Source organism: Temnothorax nylanderi, unplaced genomic scaffold, assembly GCF_030848795.1.
Source record: "Temnothorax nylanderi isolate EJ_2023f unplaced genomic scaffold, tnyl_v1.0 TNYL_tig0245_pilon, whole genome shotgun sequence".
NCBI classification, from domain to species: Eukaryota; Metazoa; Arthropoda; class Insecta; order Hymenoptera; family Formicidae; genus Temnothorax; species Temnothorax nylanderi.
This window is the reverse complement of record NW_027249307.1, coordinates 67,481-86,608: the sequence shown is the minus strand read 5'-3', so window position 1 is coordinate 86,608 and position 19,128 is coordinate 67,481. Positions and strand designations below refer to the sequence as shown.

At 37.8% G+C, this 19,128-nt stretch overlaps 1 protein-coding gene and 1 long non-coding RNA gene across 2 annotated transcripts in view; one reads left to right on the top strand and one right to left on the bottom strand.

Annotated features, from left to right (window-relative positions):
• Positions 1-19,128, top strand: part of LOC139779843 (uncharacterized) — an 86,813-nt gene that overhangs the window by 59,267 nt on the left and 8,418 nt on the right. The window lies entirely within an intron of this gene.
• LOC139779842 (aristaless-related homeobox protein) overlaps positions 16,563-19,128 on the bottom strand; it is a 65,280-nt gene continuing 62,714 nt past the window's right edge. Inside the window, exon 5 of the mRNA XM_071718322.1 lies at positions 16,563-18,376. Coding sequence (XP_071574423.1) covers positions 18,351-18,376 — 26 coding nt within the window. The 3' untranslated portion in view covers positions 16,563-18,350. The remainder of the gene's footprint in view (positions 18,377-19,128) is intronic.

Genomic DNA, 19,128 nt, shown 5'->3' with positions numbered 1-19,128 from the left:
GGGACGTGCTTCCACTGTCAAGGCACCACTTCGTTGCGGTTCGTCTATCTTGCGTTTGTCTGGCCTCTTGGACGGTCTCTTCTTGTACGTAGTAGATTTCTTCCTCGAGCCTGGCCGATTCGTTCGACGGACCACCTTTCCATCGACATTCGATCGCTCTGTGTCCGATTTTCTGGCATCTGAAACATCTAAATTTCGGTTTACTTTCTACCGCCTTTTTGTCGTCGGGCGTGTTCCGCGTATGTGTCCCCTTGGGTATGCGTTTTCGTGGCGTTCGGCTCGCCATCAGCGCCCCGGCTTCAGTCTCTTTCTGCTTTTGACTCCGTGTATCGCTTTCCTCGATGATCTTGACCTTCAGGACGTCTATCCTGGGCAGTTCGTCTCTGGACTCGATCGCGCAACGGAAGTTCTCGAAGCTATCTGGCAGACTGTTCAAAAGTAAGAAGCCTTGCAGTTCTTCGTGGATCTCGAAATCCATGGCGGCTAGTTTGTCGACCGCCTCGAAGAATCTTGCCACGTGCTCGCGGACATCGTCGCCTTCCTGCATCTTTTGGCGCCCCAATTGCTTAAACAGCGTCGCCTTTCTGGCAGGGCCCTTTGACGCATATATCGACTCCAGTTTGAGCCATATATCTCGTGACGTCTCGCAATGTTTCACGTTCGAAAGTTCCGGGGGACTTATGGACAAGATAAGGTCCGATTTAGCCTTTTTGTCGTCGGCCTTCCATGCCCTTAAGACCGCCTCACCCGAGCGATCTCCTTCCGCTACCTGCGGGCGTGGTTTCTCTCCGCTAACGTACTCCCACGTATCGTGCTTCGTTAGCAGGGCTTCTACCTGCAATCGCCACGTGTCGTAGTTCTCCTTCGTGAGGAGCTCGATCCTGGTGGCCATATGCGTCATCGCTGCGGACGTTCGCCTCGTGCTATCCTAACCTGTACCTCGCCTTGTCTCCTTTCGCTTATTTCACTCACGTCTTATGCCGCGCCTGGGCCCATAACCTGTTGGAGTGTGAGTCGGGATGGATGACGGAGGTATCGAGTGTTTAGATATTACGCTTGAGATCCTTTACTAACTGGCGCTTAGTTTATTCAGTCTTGATTGTCGGAACTTACATGCGTGCGAGCCGCGTGCGGAAGGGTCTGAGCTGACCATACAGTATGTACGATACGTAGGTAGGTTTGCGCACTACCAACAACAGTTTTATAAAGTACTTATATAACACATATGCGGAGCGTGCACGAGGCACGTCCACACCCCACGAAGGACCAAGCGGGGCCCGCTTATTACCTAACACCCTGTATATACATGTTTATATAATTGTAAATTTAAATTTATTATATATAAATAAAAATCATTAAAAATGCCAAAAAGATAGAGAAAATTACTTGTTATAATTAATCTCATATACTATTGTGTATAAGATTTAGATTATGTTTATAGTGCCTACATTTTCAACTATTTATATATTATAAAATATACTTCTGCATAGCATAGAAATATATATATTGCTTTTAAAAGTATGAAATAAATAAATAATTAAAATCTTGCAACTGCAGCAAAAAGATTGTAAACAAAAATTATAATAAAATTAAAAAAATGAAAACTTAAAAATTAATCAGTAAAAAACAGATTAAAAAAACTAAAAATTAAAGAATTAAAAAATTTAATAAAAACAAAAATTATAATAATAGAAAACAAAATACAAAAAACAAGAACTTAGAAATTAATTGGTAGTTAGTTTAAAAAAAAATAGACTCCCGACTGCTGCCTAAAGTAAGTTAAATAATAATAAAAAACCAAAAATTTTAAAAAGTTAAAAACAAAAACTTATAAAAAAATTAAATTAAAAAATTGTTTTTTAAAAAAAAAAGGCTCCCGACTCCTGCCTAAACTAGGTTAAATTAAATGCAGAAAATGAAAATTAATAAATAAAAACAAACTTATAAAAAAAATAAATTTAATAACTAAAATTTAAAATAAAATGTAAAAACAAAAACATACAAAAAAAATTTAAAAACAAAAATTTATACAAAAATAAATTTAACTAAAAACAAGTTTAAAAAGTTTAAAATAATAATTTTAAAAAATTTAAAAACAAAAACTTTACCAACAAAAACAGGTTTAAAAAGTTTAAATCAATAAAAAAAAATTTTTAAACAAAAACTTATACAAAAATAAATTTAACTAAAAACAGGTTTAAAAAGTTTAAATAATAAAAACAACAAGTCTTAAAAATTAATTGGTATATAAGACAGGTTTATTTGGTAATAAAAATGTAATACACATATAATAATAAGTATAAAGTACAAAATTAAAAACTTCTAAAAATTTAAAATAATATTAATTATAAAATATTAAGACAATTAACACACTATTAGGAAATATTATCTAATAACAAATATGATTGAAAATATATACAAATACTTGATTACTTACTACAATTTATTCTTCTTATTATTATATTAGGCATTACAGACATAATTATTAATTGTTTAAAAAAGCAGTCGGGAGACGCCATGCCAAGTGTTTCTCAATCACGTTTTAGATGTCAAAGAAAATTCTGTATTTAAGTTGTTTAACTGCGTACAGAAAAAGAGAAGCAAAAATATATGTTGAAATATTAAGTATAAAATAATTTCGATTTTAGTATTGACGGTGATATTAAGTACCATCGCTGAGTCATTATTATTTACCATTTGTGTGTAATAAATCAGTCATAGTTTATAAATTACGTACAAAATTTATTAGTAAAAAGGACGTATAATATACACGGAGCAGAGTTAAGTTAAAGCAACACAGAACAGAGTGAATACATTATATTTTACACTCCACAATACTTTAAATAAAAAAATAATTAACAGAAAACTAACTTAATTTTATATTTAGAAAGATATTAAGAAACTACAACTATAGCAGCAAGTATATGGCACGCGTGTATCGTGTGTAATACTGATGATCCAATGAGAGAAATACATTTTCAAAAAAGAAATTCTCTCATTGAACCATCGACTGCGTTATATTTAACATGAGTATTAAGGTACAGTTAAACAATAACGATCAATACTTTCATAGCCTTTAATATGGCAATGTTAAAACAAATTCAAAGGCATAAATAAATATAAAAAGCGAGTTGAAATAAAAAAAAGTGACGAAAGTGGACGGATAATTGTTGCACAAAATAAATCTTTATTAAATCGACTGTGATTGGTCAATTCTTGCGACTCACGACTTTGCGACTCGCATTGTAGACCCAGCAATCCCAGCATTATATTTACATACATTCTATTAAATAAATCGTGTAAATAAATAAATTTCTTTTCGACCTTTGATCAGTATTTCAAACGCGTGTTAAGCTTTCTACTTAGTAAGCAGTTAGACACGTTTGGATACAAATGGATTCGAATAATGATTTACCCACATTTGAAGATATTGAATATTTATTCGTCAACAAATGCACATTGTGTGGCAAAACGTTTAACAACCGTGAAGACTGCAGACAACATGTAAGGACAGAACATGAAGAGTACTGCAATGAGTAAGTAGAGTCGAAATTTTATTTTTAATATTCTAAAGGAATCGAATTATATCGTAGTTTGACCCCTAATCTTCATGTGAAACGATTTAGAGATAACTCAACTGAAAGTTTTGAAAAATTATCTTCATGTGAAAGGTTTCAAAAGCATTTCTATTGCAACATTTTATATGACATATTGCAAAATTCTTTCAGAGATGTCGCACATGAAATGTGAAAGGTTGAAATGTTTTTGAAACCTTTCTGAAAGCTTTCGGCAACAATCTGTGCTGTATGGGAAGAGACTGATTGTATCTTTGTAACAAAATAGCTCGTTACAATCCTGAAGGTAAATATATTATGTGTACAATCGTTTCTTTTATATTAAAATGAACACAAGAAGTATTTTAACGTCGCACTAGTACGGATCTTTATGGCACGTGAATGTATTTACTGTCGTTGACGTATACGCTTACAACGCAATGTACAATGTAATTTTTTTTTGTTACATTTGTAACCGGGATAGTAACCGTTTATTGATGGTCCCTGCCGGCAGTATGGTTGACCAACCAAAACATCCAATTAACTTAATTATTAATTTATATAAATATAATTATTAATTTTTTATTTTATTTAACACGTAGAAAAAGAGACAGATTAAGGAGATCGAATTATACAATTAGATTTGGACGAGGTTGCCTCTTCTGTACAAATTCCCATTAATACTTTAGATCGCATTTTCATCGCGATGTATAATCTGCTATGATGTTCGTAATCATTCTGTGTGCGACAAACGGGTACTAACAATTAATCTAAGCGACCTAACAATCTAATTGTAAGAAGTACCTTAAGAAGCATTATCTCCTATGTACGATGTTAATATTACAAGGACTCCGAAGGGTTTAAGTTTAAATATATATATGCATTCGCAAAAATAAATATACGTATTTATTAGTTTATAAGCGTTTTTTCACGGTATGAACACATTGAATGACAACATTAACAATACCAAATCTATCCTCGCCTACTGCAAAAGTAACTTCAGAACTCCATTTTGATTACCAAAATCACTCTCATCTGTATACTTTACCGAAATATCATTGTTTAATATCCGAACGTAATTTTCATGGCGTAACTTTCACTCTCATAGTCGTCCCTCACCTTTACGCTGTTGTACGAGGTCGGACTTGTTGCCGATCAGGAATAGCGCCATCGTCTTCTCCACATTCTGTTGCAGCTCTTAATGAATGAAACGCGCCTATCACCAGTAATATCCACAGTAACCAACGTATCGAATATAAAGATAAAATATATAATACTTACTTGACATTTTGCTCCTCGATATTTTAAGGTGCTCTAATTAACCTCTTTTGAAGTTCTTCTCCACGTCCACCTATGCAACAAAGACGCTCTGTCTATTCGTGTGATGACAGTTGACACACGAATAAACAGAGCGTCTTTGTTTAGTATTGATGTTATATTATGTATCACCAACCATCGGCCAAGCGTTGGTCTTCGTTGTAATGCCGGATTATTCTATATAGGTATAGGCAGCCAGTTATTTGCCAGTTATGGCTCAGCACTGGCTGATAGAACCATGGCCGGCAATTGACTGCCGTAGCATCGGCCAAGCGTTGGTCTTTGTTGTAATGCCGGATTATTCTATATTGGTAGGCAGTCAGTCATTTGTCAGTGATGGCCCAGTACTGTCTGACAGAATATTGGGCGACGTACGGCTGCCAACCATCGGCCAAGCGTTGGTTTCATTGTAACATCTGGCAACTCCTATATGGGTATTCAAGTAAAATTTTAAGTCATCTGTTTGATACATTTTAATTGCCGTGACTCTGTTACAATTTTGCAATTTGCAGGTTGCATAAGAGTCTTCGAATGTGAAATATTGCGACCAGGTATAAGTAATTTCTTCTTGTATTTTAGCTACTTTTTTTTTATGCCGACGATTTAAATGCAACTCTATATTATGTCTAATTGCATGCTTAAGTGTTCTGCCACAAAGATAGCAACGTGCAATATACCAGTCTTCTCTTGAGAAATGCCGCCAAAGTGGGTAGGTGTCGTTTTTCCATTTTTCCACATCTTCTTCAATATTCGTATAATGAAGTCTAATTAAGTGATCTTTCGCAGTGGAAAATTTGTTCTGAATAATGTTATCACTTGTACAATGCTCGCATTTTACTTCAGTATCGTTTAATTTTTTAAAATGCTTCTACACCGGATGATACCAACCTGACATTATATCTGCTCAGTATCACGGAGCGTGTAGTACTGAATATTACATATCGATTATCAAGAGAAATGTAAGGTGAAACATTTTGGGGAAGGTCTAAGAGACACATGTGAACTTTTACTAAACATAAATATTGATATATTGTTTGAATGCGCGCTGCTAATAGTTTAGTCAGTTTACTTTGTTTTTAATTGCTCGATCCTAAAGTAAGCACATTTAGATTAAGGAACACGTTTTGTCCACATTGTCAAACTAAGAAGTAAAGCTTAGCTGTTAAAGATTATTATAAAAGTTTATATACATATATTGAAATTGTATATACATATATCAATGTTAAACAAATATAAACAATATTTACTAAAGCATATTTCAATCATAATCTTGTGTGTAAGAATTATATTATTATTAGGTGTAGTATATTTAAAGATTATTTCTACAAATCATATAATAATTTATTCAACATGAAATAGATATTACGTTTAGACTAGAATTATAAATATTTTCGAATTTTAATATTAGAATACTTAATATTAGTATTTATTCAAATATCCAAATAATTTTAAATCCAGAATATGATTAAGAATTGTAGTTTATTTTGAATATTGTCAATTCTATAATATCTGAATATATTCTATAAAATTCTAATACAATGTATACACTTGTTGCAACTAATATGTTTATATATAAATTACATGAAACGTTATGTGTATAAGATATATAAATGTCGAATTAATATATTGGTATAAGGAAAAATTATGTAACTAGTTATACTATATTAATTAGTAAATAGTAAAAATTAATAAAGCAATAAGTAAATTACATTCGTAAGATGATTGATGTTTGAATTATAAAATTATTTTACATTATGTAACAGTACGAAACATAATTCCTCGTCGAGTGCGTCTATTTATTGATATGTTCCAATATCTTCGTCAACACTATTGTTATTCCTGCTAATCCTTATATAAGTCATCTGGCAAATTAATGTCTTCGAGTTTATTGTAGGATTTAGATTTTTGTTGTCCACTGTTAGACTGTCCACTCTTGTCCACATTGAACCTGTGTATACACATGTATACACAGAGTGATTAAAAAATAGGAAAACTGCTAATGTAATTAGAATTGTTAGATTGAACGAACTTACCTGTGAAGTTCGATCCTAATTATGCCCTATGTCTCGTCCGGATGGAATAATTATGTAGTCGTGCTCCTGCATGCGCCTAGACAACAGCGTTTAAAGCATTGCCCTAAAATGCAAAAAGCAAGCGCGCGCCTGCGCCTCTCCAGCGCCCTACGCGCGGCCCGCGCCTCTGGGCGCCGCGCGCGCCCGTTCTTCATAAGTTCAAAGAAGACAAATCGCGAAATATCAGGGAGGGAAAAAACACTGAAAGGGTGGGCGTCCATCCGGACGAGACATAGGGCATAATTAGGATCGAACTTCACAGGTAAGTTCGTTCAATCTAACAATTATGCCCAATTGTCTCGTCCGGATGGAATAATTATGTAGTTATTTAAAGGGTCGCGATTTGTTAGCCAAATATTGAAACATAACAAGAATATTATTCACATTCTAATGTTGATGACGTAAGATGGGCAACGCATAAATATATAAAAAATAATTAGTAAGCCTGTTACATTAGGATGCCGTAACCCAGCGAGAAATGACGTGTCTATAGACGTCGGTTAGATGTCGAAACGACATCAGCATTCTGGCTGGAAAGTAACAATTGTGTTTTTTTTTTTTTTGGAATTAAGTTATGCGCGAGAGGATATAGAATAAACCATTGTGATAGAAAGACCGCGGTACTGAAGTCCTCTGGGTTAATAGTAGGCCTATTGTAAAGGATTGCGAAAAAGTGATGGGATTCACTGGTCCAACCTGCCTCGGTCGAGCGAAAATCCCCCTTCTAGCAACTTTTATGTTGACGCGTGACGCGTATTGTGAGCTGAGAAGATAGTAGTATCTATTCCGCATTTGTCTACGCTCTGTCGAAACCAACTGCTTGCAGTTTGAGCCTTGATAGTTTTATATGGCCTAGCAAGAGAGATAAAAAAGGAAATCACATTTCGATGGCCATGGAACCTTAGTTCTATCTATGTAATATTCTGTTAGGCAAATAATACAAAGATTCTCGTGGTCCTGGTGATGAGAAGGACAGAGAGGGGGTTGAACACGGCCCGGTACTGTCTTGATTCGATCAGGAATCCGCAATATCAATTTGTCATTAATAGAGATCTGAGATATTCGAAGGGAAGAGAGTGTAAATACACGCTGATCCGTAGCGAGAACAAAAAGTAGAATAGGTTTCTTGGTAACGACAATCAAAGGAAGTAAATATGGATAAATAGAAGATAATTTGACGATCACCGGAGCCGGATTCTAGACGTAGTCATAACGAGACTGCGGCGGATTGTGCGCTGCAACACCTTTGCAGAGACGCTTAACCGCCGGACGTTAGCCGATTTCGTTCTGCGAAATTAACTCGTATTTAGGCTGGAATAAGCGGCGGAGAGGCTAAGTTCCTGAGCTAGAGATTCTAGCACCTGAGGAATCGTTGGAGAATACAGAAATAGCTGACGGCGATAGCAGACATCTCACCAAAGGTGGCGAGGGCGAGAGTATTGCTTAATAGTTGACTGTAGCATTGTTGGTATGGCTACTGATGGTATTAGGCCCTGAGAGATTCTCTGATACCGTCCCGGCTATCAGGGAGGGAGTGTTCCACGCTGGAATTGGTTTCTGAAAGGTGAAGAAAGCAGAGAGTAACTGAGAGGAAGAATTAACGAGTTAGAGATCAAGGGGTGTTGAAACAACGGAAAGCATGTTTGGGGAAAACACCCTGGCGTCACCAAAGTTTCCGTTGCGCCCTCGTCCACTATCTTTTTCAATACGCGTTTTAACCAACTAAAGAGTGTAAACGCGTAGAAATTCAGTCTTTCCCCTGAGAGAGTGCGCGCATATATTGTTATAGGTCCCGGATCTAGGGACCCTGAAACGGAGGAATCGCATTTGGTATTAAGTAGGGACGTAAAAAAGGTCCACATTGAGTGGACCAAAAGTCCTGGCCCCTCGCTGAGAATTATCGATAGGTGGGGGCCACTCAGTATCTGCGATTCGAGATTCAGCGTCGGATGAGATTCTCACTAGAGAAAATATATGAAGCAAAAAAGGAAAGTATTTTGACTCTCGTACCAACGCCAAATTTGTCTTGAAATTTCAGAATGATGTGAAGACTGAATAATGATAAGCTTATTGATGTAAGCTAAGGTGGTTGCGTTGTCAAAACGAAGCAAAATGTCGCAATCGCGGAGATCCGCTGCGAAGCCGCAAAGAGTGAAGAAAACTGCTTTAAGTTCAGCTGCGATACCGTGAGGAGCTCCCTCGTCTACCGGACACCAGCCGTGTGTACACAACTCGCCGCACGAAGTTCCCCAACCGTTCAAAGAAGCATCTGAAAAAATTTCTCGAATGAATTTGCTGGAACGAATCTGAATAGATTGACTGGGGCTTGAAAAGACATTGATCCACCCTGCAAGGTCTGATAGGTGATATGATGAATTCGAGTGCTTAAAGTTCTGACATGGCAGACTACTTTCGGCTGCTACGGCCGCAATCACGTTACACAATCGCGTAAATTGTTCTGCTATTACATTTCGTAATTGAACTCGAAATCGCATGTTATTTCACGTATGGTAATCCTCGTGAATAAATTCACGTATCACGTACGTATGGTGGAATCTCCCTAGTTATCGAAAAATTATCGGTGCTCATATTGAGAGCTAAGAAATTTTTGTCATTCCAAAATTTTTTGTATATAGTAGTTCTTGTTGTTAATTATAATAATTTTTCCCGACGGCAAGTAGGTATCGAAATATATTGACCGGCGGCATTGGAACAAGTCCTAAAAATTTACAGTTATTCGATGATTGTAAATAAGACCTGGAATAGTATTGGTAGCAGAGCCTGGTTTGGAACCAGCAAGTACGCGTCCTCCAGATCTACAGTGGCCATTAGCCATCCCGGTAACATGAGGCGAACTACTGTCCGCTAATCCTCTAACTTAAAATGCGGCGGCTCATTAAACGTGATTAATTCACGTAAAATTATTATAAAGTCGCTTACCGCCTGATGGTTCAAAAAGTATATTTAACCCTGTGCGTATATTCGCTGCGCGTTTGCTCCAAGCAATCTACTCTCTCAGCTGGTTATCCATCCAAGTGGTATACCGGCGCCTTGCTGCTCGACCTCAATGAGATAACAGAGTAGTGGTGATCCCTGACTCTGACGCTACTTTTTTCTATAAGAAAGAACGAGGATAAGGATTGTTCAGCGTAGAGTTCGATCATCTAAATGGCTCTTTTACGTAAGAGGCATTTAACCTCTAAATCAAGAAATTTTGCGGTGGTCTGCGAAAATTCCATTTCTCTCAAGGCGGCTCTCGGTGGAGGCAAAATGTAAAAAGAGGGTGATAGCCTCGTGTAGCTGTGAAGGCGTTCGGCGGTACTTACGGTGTCTAACGATGGTGTTGTAGCCGGGACCGAGAGTGAGGACGATGGCTCGGTAAAGAGTCCGAGTTTAGGGAGCCCTTAATGGAAAAACAGGAGCTTTCCGGTTTCTCGGAAGCTGCGGTTTAGAGGCTGAAAACGGCGCTGCGGCGCCTGCTGACGGACAGGCTGTAGGATTCCCTTACTCACCAGGGCTGACGAATTAGAAATCTCGCGCCCTACCTTTTCATATGCCTGTGCTGCTTTAAGGGTCTCCCTGGTGTCTCCACGCCATTTTTACCTATGGAATGTTGAAGGAAGACTTGGTAAAACGCTTCTAGCTAGGGAGAGGCGAAAATAATGACCAAACAGTGTGTGTATGCCCTCTGAAGAATATAAGGCCGATCGGTGAGCCGATGGGCGTCTATGCGCCAAGGAAGTTGGGGGACGAATGTGCACCACTGTCGATGGCGTCCCTGCGCCTTGGAGTCGACGAGCGACTGTGAGCCATTGCCGAGGGTGTCCGTGCGCCTTAGATTAGGCGAGCGTCTGAACGCTACTGCCAGCGGCGTCTAGCGCCCGAGGAAATCTGCATTGTTCTTAGGGTCGCGGAGGATTTCCGGTTGTAGCAGGTTTGGCCTGCCAGAGCCGAGGGCATTGAGGCAGGCAACCACTTGAGTGATAGATACTCTTCTCGTTAACAGCAAAAGATACATACCAAGAGCTGTAGAGAAAACGTCGCCGACGTTAATAGGCATAGGCCACTGCAACGGAGAAGGCGTGGCAGAAGGAAAAAATCGGTTATGTCCTCTCTTTGCCACGGAATGTGGGTCAACAAGAGGACATACCTGGTACGTCGCCGACGTTAATGGGCACTGGCCACTGCAACGGAGAAGGCAAAGCAGAAGGGAACAGTCGGTTATGTCCTCTCTTTAACACGGAATGTGGGTCGACAAGAGGACATACCTGGTACAGCGCCCCGGTCGCTTATGCGACCGTCTGTTCTTCAGTGCTTGCTAATTTCTTGAAGGCAGGTGTGGCCTGGAGACCGAAATTAAAACCTCGTATACGGGCGAAGCGCCCGTTGCGGGCGACCTAACCTCTTGGGCAGGATCTTGGAGGTTATGCGTGTCAGTCCGGTAGGCGATAAGCCTACAAGTATGCACAGGAATCTGAGAACAGCTGTTCCTGGAAAAAGAGCCTCGAGCGGGTGAGTCCCTCGATGTCCGCCTGCTGTCCGCAAAATAGCTGCACGATGTATCCCTTACGTTGCAAGAAATCTCGGGATCGTCTCACGGGAGAATAGGCTCGCAAAACGGTGCTTACGATAAATTATGTCTCCTCTCAAGTGTTTCGAGGGAGAGCTACCCTTTCGATCCTTATGTTCGGCATCCAAAACGACGAAAATCCTGAAGATAGGAAAAGTGAGTGTTGTCTGGACAAGCGAACAGAACACAATGAAGAACGGGCGCGCGCGGCGCCCAGAGGCGCGGGCCGCGCGTAGGGCGCTGGAGAGGCGCAGGCGCGCGCTTGCTTTTTGCATTTTAGGGCAATGCTTTAAACGCTGTTGTCTAGGCGCATACAGGAGCACGACTACATAATTATTCCATCCGGACGAGACAATTGGGCATAATTACAAGATCATATTGTAGTCACATATGTTATTTTATCATTGAATCGTAACTCTTATTATTCACATTACTTAAAATAGAATGTTTAAAACTTGCCTGTGTATGTGAATATCAATCAATTATTGAATATATTATATAATAAATAAGTGACAGCAGATTTAAATTAATAAAAGTTGACATAAACTTGTTCAAATAATATTGTTTAATTCGAATAATTATAACATTTATAAAAGACACACATTAAATATTAAACTGAAATTATTCAGTCTTTGTATTTTGTTAAATGTTAGATATTAAATTTTCTATATGTTGTACACAATAAAATATAATTAATTCAGGATAAGTAAAAGACTAATATTTTAGACTAGCTGGTTACCCGGGCTTCGCCCCGGAGGACATATGTAATAAGACACGCAAATAGTCTCTCTCTCTCTCTCTCTCTCTCTCTCTCTCTCTCTCTCTCTCTCTCTCTCTCTCTCTCTCTCTCTCTCTCTCTCTCTCTCTCTCTCTCTCTCTCCTCTCTCTCTCTCCTCTCTCTCTCCTCTCCTCTCTCTCTCTCCTCCTCTCTCTCTCTCTCTCTCTCTCTCTCTCTCTCTCTCTCTCTCTCATCCCCCTCCCTCCCTCCCTCCTCCTCCCTCCCTCCCTCCCTCCCTCCCTCCTCCCTCCCTCCCTCCCCCTCCCTCCCTCCCTCCCTCCTCCCTCCCTCCCCTCCCTCCCTCCCTCCCTCCCTCCCTCCCTCCTCCCTCCCTCCCTCCTCCCTCCCTCCTCCCTCCCTCCCTCCCTCCTCCCTCCCCCCTCCCTCCCTCCCTCCCTCCCTCCCTCCCTCCCTCCCTCCCTCCTCCCTCCCTTCCTCCCTCCCTCCCTCCCTCCCTTCCTCCCTCCCTCCCTCTCTCCCTCCTTCCCTCTTTCCCTCCCTCCCAATTAATTCTCAATTAATTTGCCGATTTTCTTCCTGCTTAAATTTAACTGCTTATGTTTTTCAATGTGCCTCTTTTGTTCGCCTATTTCGAAGAAAATGTTGAAAAAGTAGTTGCACTTTTATTTCAAAGTGCCAATAATATTGTGCAACATTTTACGTGGATACCGAAAATTATTTTACACAATAGTTTTGTCTGTGACATGAAATATGCAATGTTATTTTGGCTAAAGTAACGTTATTTTACAAAACGATTTTCTTACAACAGACGTGTGTATATTATTGAGACACGATAAAGCTATTACAGTCTAGATTCGATTTTAAAAATATATTTTAGACAAAAAACATAAATGAAACATAAAAATATGAAAATAAGATTTAAATTCATCTGTATTAAATTTTGCAATCGAGGCGATACTAACATTTTTGTAACTCTAGATATTTAGAGTAATTTGGAATAATTTAAATATATTTGTTAAATTTGTTATGGATATCAACAAGTATATTCTAAAACTAATATTAGACATACTTTTGCTTCTTATGATCTAAATCAATTTTATCGATTAATTTAAAATTGCAAAGCATTTCTTCGTTCTTGAAAGTCAAATTATCGAGAATGAGAATAGATTTACCTCTGCAAAAGTAATACGAGATGCTTTCAATAAGTAATGCAATACAGTTTTTTCTCATTCAAGGTTTGCTTTATTGCAATTTTAAATATATCATATTTTTCGTCAACTTTTGGCTGCAAAAACCTATTTTTTAACATAAATCTCCATTTAATTCTTTGCCTTACGCCACCTAGATGTGAGAGTCTGTGTGCGGTGCCTTTGCAGTACTACTCTGTCTCTCAGCTACTTTCATACTTCGAATATGACTTTCTTGTCATTGCCATTTCTCTTCCCGCGGATTGCATCTTTCAGAGGACCACAAAGAGATAAAAGTCAGAATGTGCAAAATCTAGATTGTATAGGGTGGTCTGTCTTTTCTCACTTACAAGAGATATAAATATTCGATTTTGCAGATTTATGGATGTCGAAAGATCGAACGTCCATCAATTTCGTTTTAGTCGTGAACGGAAATCTTTTTCTATTTAGTTCGAAGTTAATATTCATCTTTAATTCAAATTTTATTATAATAAATTTAAAAAATGAGCTTTTATTACTTACTTGCACAGATATTCTCCAAACATAGTTGATAAAAATTTTAAATTTTTAATTGCTTGTCAAACGAAAGCTATATTTGTATCCGGATATTGGAATAAACAGTATCTCTCTTAACCTGGCCTCTGATATTAATCCATCAAAAGCGTGCAATTATCTTTTCTTCCATTTTGTATTTCCAAAAGAATGAACGTGGGGGGAACACACGCATAAGCGTGACGTAAATAGATATACGGATCCATTGCTTTCATCACTTCGGTTATCATCGAAAGCGGTTCAAACGATAAGCCATGGTAAACGAAAGGATAATCGACGCAAATTACGGCCCAGAATAGATCGGTAATACGCGGACGAACGGCAAAATCGATCGGCGGAGGCGTGTCTCCTCTTCCTCCTGCGTGATCGATCCTCGATCATTCGGGCCGCGTTGTCGATCCCGCGCGGCGCGATCGGCATGCAGACCACGCAGCTAACCCGATCCCGAATTCATCGTGTCGACCTGGCCATTAGCAAATTACTACGGTGTAAACAGTATCGACGGTGCCCGCGGCGATCGGTGAATCGCGTATATGCGCGTGCACATCGCGAAAAGATGTAGAAAGGCAGCGGGCGGAGGTTCAGCCAGTTAGTTAGTAACCGGTGATTACGGCGACGTTTTACACCGGCTCTAGCCATCTAATAACCGTTTACATCAAAATGAATTTAGCGATCGGCAGCTGTTATCGTTTGCACCGCAACGATCTGGTAAGTCCGTTTTCTTCGGAGATGCATTTGGAAAATCATCACTTATTCTTTATTATGATAAAATTAATAAAATTGATAACATGCCGAGTAACCATGGCATGCGGTCTTGTCTAATGTGATCTTGAATAAATCATTTAAATACAGAAAGAAGTCTAGGAAAATAAAATCGAACTTTATCAAATGAAATCATAATCTTTTTTGGCTATTATGATTAATAGAAGGGAAAAAGAAGCATTTTGTGAGACACATAATAATCCGAGAAGCCTTTTATTCCATTACGTACTTTGGAACTTGCATTCGTCACAATTACGATATACGAGCGATATATACATAGATACAGTTGAAATATGTAATTTAAGCGTGTAGTTCGATACTTATTTAAGATTATCGCAAACTACGTAATAACATTCCGTATACGACGGGTACGTATACGACGTTCGTAAACTTGCTCCGACGTACCGCGATAAAAGCATAATTCCAAACATTAACGTCCGATTTCTAATTCCATTCCTCAATCAGCCGCCGCGCCGATAGTATCATGATTTTCCGGCAAATTTATGATCGCGATCAATGTATCAATGAAATTCCATGAGATCACCCCAAGTACCAACTCGGTATTCGTTCGGTGCTTTAACGGTTCCAGGAAATTGAAACGTGAAATTGATTGTATGATATCGTTTCACGGCATATCATTAAAATCCGTCCATCGCGCGTTTAGTTGCAATCGAGTTTAATGGCGATAGCGGTCGGCGTCTGTCCATGCACGTTCCCGTTACCACGCAGAATCGAGCGCCTGGTAGAAAAAAATCGTAATTTCTTATAACAATGACTTTTTTGACGTATTTGAAATCGTTTTCTCTCGGGAGAAGATTTTACGTATCTTAGTTAAAACTAGAACTACCAAAACACTGACTGACTTGTGATTTTTTATCAAATTCATAACAATATATTTTCTAAGAAATCTAAGATATTCCATGACCTTTGTTGTAATATATAAATGATTAATTTACTTTCCTTCTTTATCTATTTTTTTAAATATATTTAAATAACAGGAATAGATATAGGTTAATCGGTTCTAGTGTTAAACTACGGAGTTAAAATCCCGTAAGAAAGTAAAATCTACGAAAGTTAAGTTTCAGTAAGTCTTTCGTATCATCTGTCGAGGATTCAATCCGTGTATTTTTATTTTAGAAGAACTAAAACGTTTTAAATTCGTTGCTGTACGTCAGGCTCGATCGGCGAGCCGATTTGTCGGCAGAATATTCGATTTATCGACCGATCGTTAGCGGACCTTCCTCAGAGCACGCTCGCGCGTTGTTACACGTCGGGATACGTTACTAATTAGCTGACGCCCGTTAATGGCCCGGGACTCCATTAAACTGTAAAATATTTAAATAACTCGTCGGCCGGGCGTGTCTGGCCGCGAATTACTCGCCGTAAGTCAATCCCAGGGAACTCCCCGAGTGCGGCCTTTCGAGAGAGAAGGAGCATTTAATGTATGTGCGAGTTAATGGGGTATTTTTCGGGAAGCTGACGAGCCCGTAAATTAATATCGCTATCCGACGGGCATCTCCTTGCGGCGTGATGGCGCGGGCATTGAGAATTAAACCCGTGTATTTTGGGGGTACTCGAAACTGTGGATGCACATAAATAATTTGCCCATGTATTTAATTGTAATAACAAAACAACTGTTCTAAAAAGACCAAATATCCTAATGCTGTTTAATTCATTATTTTTCTTTATTATATTCACAAATAATACAAAATACAGCCACAAAGTGACTGTCATTAAATCGAATATAAAAATTTAAACTTATCAAACTTCACTCTTTGGTAATGGAAGGTTTGCTTAATAAAAAATGCGTTCTCTTTTATTGTAGTCATTTATTCATTGTAAAGAAAAGATAAGGAGGTAATATTAAGATTAAGTACAATGCACGTGGGTGGTTCAGTTTCAGAAATAGAGAAAGCGGATTTTCGATCTCAAATTCGATTCTGATCATAATTCTATTATCGTAAAAGACGGAAGGACGTGAATTAATTTATTTTCTCGCACTCGATACATTGCCAGGCTCGATTATTACATTTGCTGCTCGAATTACGAGATCGATAATTGTTCTAAGGATCTCAGATGGATCCTCGATGAAGAAATTTGAAATGAGAACGCCAGCGACAGAGAAAAGTAGCTGGACTGTCTCGGTACGGTTACGTATGCGTGTCGTTTTGTACATTATGCAACCGGGACAGATGATTGCAAGGTCTTGTTAAAAATGACACGCAGATCGTTATACAGTTATTTACAAGGGGGCTTACACGCTAAGTATGCTTATGCAGTCGTAAAATCTATAGCAATAGTGTAGAATATCTGAATTGTAAATAAAGTATATATAGATTTATATATATAATATATATAAATAGTATCTCTCTTTCTCTTCATTGTCTAAACGTGTATATAACGTATCGTGTAAAAGTAAATAAAACTACACGGTTTTGGGTTTCATGCGATCATCGATCAACGCTGTGTGAGGCTTTATTGCGATCGCGACGAAAAGGAGCGGAGATATATCCTGGGACAGCAATTCCTTAATTGTATGTTTCATAAAGCTCGCCTTTTTCTATTTCTTATTTTAGTTAATAGTCTCTAAAATTCCGACTTTTCGTCGCGATGCCGATTAACCTCCAAATGGACGGACACTTTTCGATGATCTTTACATAAGGATCACTTTGGAATCGCGAATAGTTACTATCGTCTTCTTCTAGCCAAAAGAGAACGGTCTACGCGGCTTTTAATCAATCCTAGCAGATTCAAGAAGCTACAAAAAAATGCCTAATTATATATCGAGAAGCGTTATATATTATGTATACATTTATGTAAATTTACTGAGAAAATTTATTAAGTATAAACAAATTTTATAAAAATTATAAATAAGACAGAGAGTAATCAAATATTCCTAAATCAATTCCTTTCAAAGAGAGAATTTTTCTGTAAATAAATTTCAAAATTTTATATGCTCTAAATTTCATATTAAGTCAAAAAGTAAGGATTTATATAAAATCTACAAGTTGTGAATTTCTTAACATTAATCAGATACCATATTACAAATTGTATTCATATATTCGTTTATTGCTGATTTAATATTTATTACACTTATTTACATTATTTGCGAAAGAATGATCTTAACAGAGTCCACCGTCTTGCTATTCGGAACTTGATCCTGCTAGGATTAATATCCGTGTTTCGCGCATATTTAACGATCAGCGTCAAGATAATATCTCACATGTCTTACAATAAATTGATCGAGTAGCTTATATAAGCTTATAAAAGAAAAATTTCTTTTCGCACCAAAATGGTAATGCATCTTAATAAATTTATCGTACAACATGTATGATACTAGTCTAAATAGAGGCTGACGCGGTTATCGACTATGCGAACTAATTAAGAAACGTACCTCTCGATGCATGCGAAACAGGTTCAAATGATGTACCACGCGATACACTTGCGCGAACAAATCCCTCGATTCGCGCAATTCTATTAATTCCCTCGCATATTGGAATACTGTAAACTATATACACATGCGGTGTACATGAGTAACGGTAATTTCACTCTTCCTTGCTTTCGTTCACATTGTTCCGCATTCCTTTTTGCTTCATGTTATGGAGCGATGTCATGGATAATACCTAATAAATGATAAACAAAAGGAGAAAATGGCACCGCAATAAATTTTTTTCGTTAATCATTACGTTTCCGAACTATTAATTTTAAAAAGAAGATAATCTAAAGCATTCTCTTTCCACTTTTTTTTATGAATTTTAAATTATTCTGATTGAATCTAATTATTTAATTATTTAATTATTTAATTTGATACGATCAGCATAAAATCAAAAGGATTGCGATAAATTAGAGGGATATATTATGCTGAATATTAAGACAACAACCGATTGGTATAGAATATAGATCAATAGAAAATATATAACAACTTTAATTTCTATCTCGTAGAAAAATGATGTACAAATTGCGATTCTTGAGAATTTTGTTCAATCATTCACACTACCAATTTTCTCGAGATATTGTTTGCCGCGCAAAACGTATTGAAAGTGAATATATTAAAATCGTATCGTTCGACGATAGACTTTTTGATGGAAAACGGAACTTATCACATGCCTTTCACATTCCATCTCTCGATATTAAAGAATCTGCTTCGTTTAACAAACGTGCTAGCACTCACTACATACAGTTTGTTTGCCACGAAACTCAATCACACATTTTTCTAAGTTCGTCGCGATTATCAATAACGGACCGACCGACAACACTTGAATCACAGTCTGACCAATGTAGCGTTACATGATCTAAAATCGCCATATATATATATATATATATATATATATATATATATATATATATAGTTGAATATCACATTCGCTGTATTTGC